This window comes from Mustela nigripes, chromosome 13 (assembly GCF_022355385.1).
Source record: "Mustela nigripes isolate SB6536 chromosome 13, MUSNIG.SB6536, whole genome shotgun sequence".
Taxonomy (NCBI): domain Eukaryota; kingdom Metazoa; phylum Chordata; class Mammalia; order Carnivora; family Mustelidae; genus Mustela; species Mustela nigripes.
In genome coordinates, this window is record NC_081569.1 from 63,644,426 (window position 1) to 63,651,828 (window position 7,403).

The 7,403-nt window shown below is 41.6% G+C and overlaps 1 protein-coding gene across 1 annotated transcript; it reads left to right on the forward strand.

Annotated features, from left to right (window-relative positions):
- The first annotated feature begins 94 nt into the window (after positions 1 to 94).
- Positions 95 to 4,127, forward strand: C13H15orf48 (chromosome 13 C15orf48 homolog). Its single transcript, XM_059371192.1, has 5 exons — positions 95 to 345; positions 479 to 537; positions 701 to 786; positions 1,968 to 2,028; positions 3,741 to 4,127. The coding sequence occupies exons 2-5, from the start codon at positions 502 to 504 to the stop codon at positions 3,807 to 3,809; spliced, it is 252 nt and encodes an 83-aa protein (XP_059227175.1). The 5' UTR covers positions 95 to 345; positions 479 to 501; the 3' UTR covers positions 3,810 to 4,127.
- Positions 4,128 to 7,403: the final 3,276 nt, after the last annotated feature.

Sequence of the window (7,403 nt, forward strand, 5' to 3'; positions counted from 1 at the left end):
AGCTCCGCTTGTTCTCAGGCGCTCGGCCGGGTCCCAAGCGCCGAAAACGCGGAGCCTCTGCGCTCGCGGGGCGACGGGGAAGGACCACGCCTGGCAGTAGAGGGCGCCAGTGCCCGCTTTCGGCTGCGTCGCGTCCGCGGGGAGGATGTCCTACAGGGGGCGCCCGACAGTCGGACGCACAGCGGGGAAAGAATCAGCCCCGCACACCCCCAGCCCGGTCCGCGTGATTAGAGTGCCTTGGCCCGGCCCATCCTTTGTGATCAGTATATAAGTGCGGACGCTGGAACCCAATTCTGTTTGGGGCGGTTGCATCGTCCGCGCGAGTGTAGTGGCCCCGCCTCCCAGGTGAGCCGCGGGAGGCTGACTTCTGGAGGACGTTGTGGGGAGGACGTTGGCCAGTCGACTTTCCCCAGGTTGGGTCGGAGTGGCTGAAGTTTGGATCAGTATCTCGAATTGTTTCTTATTTTTTAAATTCTAGATTTGGCGTTGTACACTGAAGTCATGAACTTTTTCCAAATCCTGAGGAAAAAGAAGGAAGTAAGTTTTTAAGACCATTGAAAATTCTTGACTTAAATTCTTTTTAAAGATAAGGTGCAGATTTTGAAGAAAAGTATTAAATGATATTTAGCTATTTGTGTTAAATTTCACGTGTTTCACACTGAAACATCGGAATATTTATCCTTCACCTGTTCTCTGTTAGCTTATTCCTTTGATGCTGATCATGACCACAGCAGCGGGTGGAGCTTCGTCTTTTGCTGTATATTCCCTTCTAAAACCTGAAGTGATGTAAGTAGGCATTTATAAAAACCTTTGTAGCACTGTTAGGTTGACCTTAGTAATGCATGGTTTCAGTTTCCTAGCTTTACCTCTAGGATAAGAATGTCAAACTTGGGACTAGAAAGCTTTCTGATAACCAGGAGACTGTTAAATTATGATGCGGATAAAATTAGTTTGTTCCTTTCATCCATTGGCCCTCTTCCACTTGTGCAGTGAAGTAAAGTTGGATTTTTTTAACTTGTGAAATTTAAAGTTACTAAATGGTCTTTTGGGTTATTTATCATCAAACTTAAATCATTATTTTAATGAAATTTTAAAATCACAGTTTATTAGATCTTTCCTAATGTGGTAGAGTATCCTAATATGGTAGAGCATATAGATTGGGTTCACTGTAGACAACTCAATCTCAGCTCTGTGTAAGAAGATCAGATACCACGGGACCTGGAATACGAGGAAGAGAAAAATTTGAAACTGATCTTGACCCAGAGCAGGACTGAAAAGGGGATAAATAAAGCCAGGTCCTGGCAGAGGGGACTTGGACGGTGCAGTTAGTTCACCACTTAGAGTTCAACCCCAGCCCTTCTGCCTGTCTCAGAAACCAGAGCAAGAATATTGTGGGGGTTTTTTTGTTTGTTTTTTTTTTAATTGCTCTTAGCCTGACATTTCAAACCCTGACTGCTGCTCTTCAGCTTATGGGAAGGAACATCCTCCCATCCCGCCCAACAAAGGGAACACAGAGTTTCAACCCTCAGAGGAACTAGTCCTCAACATTTGAGCCAAATCCTGAGGCTCCCTTACTCAACCTTCCATCAGTTTAAGCGAACTAACTGATTAATGCCTGTTTATCAGTCTGGATCTGTTCTATGATGTCCCAGCATGTTTACAGACCCAGTGTCAGAGTTGGTTTAAATTCACTTAAATTTAGGGATGCCTGGGTGGCTCAGCTGGTTAAGGGCCTTCCTTCAGCTTAGGTCATGGGATTGAGTAGGGCGTCTGGCTCCTTGCTCAGCAGGGAGCCTGCTTCTCGCTCTGCCTGCTCAGCCTCCTGCTGCCCCTGCTTGTGTGCTCGCTCGCTCTCCCTCTCCTCTCCTCTTCTCTCTGCCAAATAAAATCTTTTAAAAAACAAAAAATAAATAAAAATGTATAAATTCACTTACTTTAGTATTTAATCAGCTTCCTTTTATTTTTAGCATTGATCGGAAAAGAAATCCAGAACCTTGGGAAACTGTGGACCCTACTGTACCTAGAAAGGTATTGCTGTATTATAAAGTGGTTTACGGGATGCCTGGGTGGCTCAGTTGGTTAACTGTCTGACTTTTGATTTCACTCAGGTCATGATCTCAGGGTCATGGGATCAAGCCCCCATGTTGGGCTCTGCACTCAAAACGAAGTTCGCTTTAGGTTCTTCTGCCCCTTGCCCCTCCTCCAGCTTGTGCTGTGAGATAAATTTTTTTTAAGGTGATTTATATTTAGCCTGAGCTTTAACACCCTTGTCAAAATGGATTTAATACCTTTTCACATTTATAGTGCCGTTTAGTGTAGTAGTAAGGGGAGTGCTGTGGAGTTGTAGAGATCTAGTTCAAGCTCTTGTTCCATTATTCACAGGTGATTTTGGACAACCTGGCCTTTCTGAGGCTCTAAGAATCTCTAAAGTGGGCTCAATAATAGAGTTGTACCTCAGAGTTAAGAGGATTAAAGAATGTAAAATACATAAAAACCTTTAGCATAGTGGCTGGCCCAGAGTACCTACTCAAATGTTAACTTTAATCATCATTGTAGTATTTTTATCTCATGGTATCATTTACCTAAAGTTAGTGTAAGGTCTGTTGGGAAAAATAACAGGAGCTCTGGGAAACAAGAGTGGCCTTTTCTTCAAGCAAAATCAACTAATAGGCACTGATTCTTTGAAGACTAGCAAAAGTTTTGTAACATTTTAAATATTTTGGAAGTAAAGACTGAGTCTGTTGGAACTAACACTACTTAATGTCAGTCAGGAATTTTTTTTTTTTTTAAACAGAACTCTGAAATAGCAGAGTTTGACCTAATGAAAGACATTTAGAATCTTCAAAACTACCTGCATCTCTAAGCAAAATAAGTCAGAGCAAGACAACTACCGTATGATTTCACTCATATGGAATTTAAGAAACAAATGAGCAAAGGGGGGAAAAAAGAGGCAAACCAAGAAAAGAACTCTTAACTGTAGAGAACAAACTAGGGGTTACCAGAGGGAGCTGGGGGAAGTAGGTGATGGGGATTAAGGAGTGAACTTGCCATGAGTGCTGAGTAATGCATAGAGTTGTTGAATCATGAGCTTCTAGTAATGTAGAGAATTGTTGTATGCCTGAAACTAAGATAACATTGTATGTTAATGATACTGGAATTCAATTTAAAATTAAAAAAAAAAAAAACAAAACAGCAAAACAAAAAAACCTGGATCCTGCAGCATTAGAAAACATGTAAGGGTAAATGAGAACCACTGAATTCGAGCTTTTTGGAAGTCAAGGACTGTCCACAGCTCTGCCCCTTTTCCCTTATTGCTTAACTCAGATCATTTGTACCTCTGTTGCGTATAGTGAGGAAGTTTGGTTAAGAGCCTGCTATGTGCCACGCCCCTGTGCTGGAGCATTCTGCGGCTGCTCACCGGGGGTAGACAAACTTTTTGAACTTAAAAGAGTTCACATAAAGCCATGGGGAACTTAAAAACCTAGAACCTGTTACATGAAAGTGGGAAAATATATACGACGTATCTTTCTGATCCATGATACTTGGGAACCCACAAGTTCTTTAGGGCCCACATTACTGTTTTGTGCATGTCTTTAGAGATGGTTCTTTTTTATACCTATTACGGTGATGATTTTTCCAAAGGGAGTGTGGAGAACCCCAAAAAAGGGACATGAGGATGAAGGACAGATCCTTTAAAAAAAAAAAAAAAAAAATTGCCTTTTTTTTTTTTTTCTTTCAAGCTTCTAACCATCAACCAGGAGTGGAAACCCATTGAAGAACTGCAGAAAGTCAGAAAAGCCACCAAATGACCAGCTTTTGCTTCTTTCTTCCAAAAAATACTCTATGAATCTAGTGGAAACATTGCTGCACAAACTAGATTATGGATACCAGTGTGCGGAAATGCTTCTGCTACATTTTTAGGGCTTGACTACATTTCTGGACTCTGGATGGGATTTATAAAAGTAGTGTAGCAATAGCCACATAGTTCAAAAATAAGTTTGTGTTTATTTTCTCGTAAATTTAATTTGCATATTGGGAATTTTGTTTATGATGCCTGAATATTATCTTAAAAGTGTGTAAAGATTTATAACCTAAATTGTCTATAATAAAATACTACTTGTGTGATATTTTTTAAAGATACATATTTAAATGAAGGAGAAAGTCCTTTTATGGGAGAAAAACACATTTAGCAGCATAGAGCTTCATTTTTAAATTAATACATAGTGCAGGGCACCTGGGTAGCTTAGTGGGTTAAACCTCTGCCTTGGCTCTGCCATGGCTCAGGTCATGATCGCAAGATCTTGGGATCAAGGCCCGCATTGGGCGCTCTGCTCAGCAGGGAGCCTGCTTCCCCCTCTCTCTCTGCCTGCCTCTCTGCTTACTTGTGATTTCTCTCTCTGTCAAATAAAATCTTTTAAAAAAAATACACAGTGCAAATTTTGTGTAAATGGTTTTGACAAGTGTACTCATTCACCAGAAATTACATTATTGAGCCACTGCTGTTAGCTGTACACCATTCTTGTGCAGGTGAGATAAAGCAATGAACAAAACCAAATTTAGGAAGAAGATGAATAAAAAATGGTGAGCACAATGAGGAAAATGAAGATACGGGAATGAGGCTGCCATGACAATTGGTCTTGGAAGGAAGCACTGGGATTACAATGGTGAGTAGGAATGTGGGGCATGCCCAGATGGGCCCTGCAGGTACCAAAGCTAACACAGGTACCCTGCAAGGGTTGGAAGGGTGCGTAATGGGGAGCTTTGGCCATACTTTGCAGGATGGGGACACTTCACTCTGGCTAATGGTGACCTGAAGACTGAAAGGGCAACCAAACCCAGCATGCCCTTGGGCTCCCCCCTTGACTGTTCTTAAAAATGGGACTGAGTAGGTATTACTTTCCATTACAGTTTTTTTTTTTTAAGATTTTTTTTATTTGACAACGATCACAAGTAGGCAGAGAGGCAGGCAGAGAGCCCGATGTGGGACTTGATCCCACGACCCTGAGATCATGACCTGAGCCAAAAGCAACGGCTCAACCCACTGAGCCACCCAAGGTGCCCCTCCATTACCTTTTAAAAAAAATCGAAATATAACTTACATACTAGAGTATTCATTGATGTACAGTGCACATTTCATTGGTTTTTAGTATATTCACACAACAGTTTTATAACCATCTCCATCTGACTCCAGAATATTTCCATCCCCCCATGTATCCATTGGCAGTCATTCTCCCATCCTGACCCCTGGGGTCAGGCTCTCAGCCCCAGTCAGTCACTAATAAACTTAGTCTTAATGAATTTTCCATTCTGGACATTCCATATAAATATGTTATATAACCTTTGTGTGTGCTCCTTTGATGCTTTCAAGATTCATCCATGTGCCACATAAGCATATTTTATATAGTTTTCCACTGTAGGGATACACCAAATTTTGCTTACCCATCATTTGATGGACATTTGGACTGTTTACACTTCGGCTGTTACATGAATAATAGCACTGTGACCGCCATGTCCCAAGTTTTTGTGGAACCACACATTTTCATTTCTTTGGGGCATATATCTAAATTCAACTCTTAGAGAAAGGTGTTAAATGCCAAATGCCTTTTAAAAACTGGTCTGAATGTAGCAGAAATTTAAGAGAAGGGCTATCCTCTTCCCTCCTGGAAATAACTAGCTCTTGCCAGACTTGAATCCCTCAGACTATTCCAACCTTAGTGATTCCTTAATCACCTCAAGTCTTCCCATATGAAAAGCTCCAGTAGTTGATGTCAAGATAGTACATGGACCAGTGAGAAAGCACAGTTTTCATTTGCTCAGGTTTATAAAGTGTATGCTGCCATTTAGGGAAATAAACAGTCTTGTGAAGTTTGGCGAACTAAGAGAGTGAACTCGAGTGTTTTGTGAGGGGTAGCTGTACCTTGCAACCTTAAAAACACAAAACTTAATTATGGAAATGCAGTGGTTTTAAGGGGTGAACATGACAATGGAAGGTACCAGGCAGTGGGTTTGGGCAGGAGAAAACCCAAGAGCAGTATTAATACTTAAATTTCAAAAGACTTACAGATTTTATTTTTGGTTGTGTTCTTAGCATTTGCCCCAAATGTGTTTTGAGAACTTGCAGATATGCAGAGAAGTTGGCAAATTAGTACAAAGAATACTCCTACTTTTTATTGAAAATTTTACTGCATTTGCTCTATCTCTATATTATTTTGCTCCTTTTAAAATGAACTCTTTGAGGGGCACCTGGGTGACTCAAGTTGGTTCAAGTGTCCCACTCTGGCTCGGATCATGAGATCGAGCCCTGTGTCAGTCTCCATGCTGGGCATGGAGCTTGCTTGAGATTCTCTTGCTCCCTCTCCTTCTCTGCCCCCTATATCAGCCTTCATGTGCACATGCTCGCTTGCTTGCTTGTTCTCGCTCAAAAATAAATACAAATAAATGAGCTCCTTAAAAATACGTATAGACCTCATAAATTTTTTTATGCCTAGGGAAAGGACATGGTAGCCAATTGTAATATCATTCCTAAAAAGATTAACATTAATTCAATAATATCACCTGCCATACAACCATTTCCATTCTCTCTAATATTAATGTCCTTTATAGCTGTAGTTCTATGTCCAGAATCCAATCCAAGATTCCCTTGTATTTGGTTGTTAGGTTGCTGTACTGAATACTTGACAAATAAGTGGTCATCAACATGACTCGGAAGGAGCTTGTGTAGAACTGCTATCCCAATGGAGTTCGAGCTGGATAAGAGTGTCTTCCGTGTGGCCTTTGAATTTTTAAAATCTGAGATCTCATAAATTAATATTTAAGAAATTTGTACCATTATAGAGCACTTACCGTGTGGTAGGCATTGTGCTGGGTTCAAGAATCTGACATAGGAAAGGCAGAATGCACAGATGAACATCTCAGAGCAATACAGGGATGATAAAGCTAGAAGAGAGATAAGCACAAGGTATAAAAACAAAGAAGGTGGATTCTTGAAAAACCAATAATTGGAAATCAGTTCAAATGAGGTAGAAGTACATACTTGCCAGGGCATAGAGGGCTAAAATAGCATATCTTCTGGAAACTTTTTGTTTAATACATGGAATTTAGGGGAACCTGGGTGGCTCAGTTGGGCGCCTGCCTTTGACTCAGGTCATGATCCCGGCGTCCTGGGATGGAGTCTGCATCAGGCTCCCTGCTCAACGGGGAGCCTACTACTCCCTCTCCCCCTGCGTGTGCTCCCTCCCTCCCTCTCTCAAAATCTTAAAAAAAAAAAAAACCATGGGGGTGCCTGGGTGGCTCAGTGGGTTAAAGTCTCTGCCTTCAGCTCAGGTTATGATCCCAGGGTCCTGGGATAGAGTCCCGCATCGGGCTCCCTGCTCAGCAGGGAGCCTGCTTCCTCATCTCTCTCT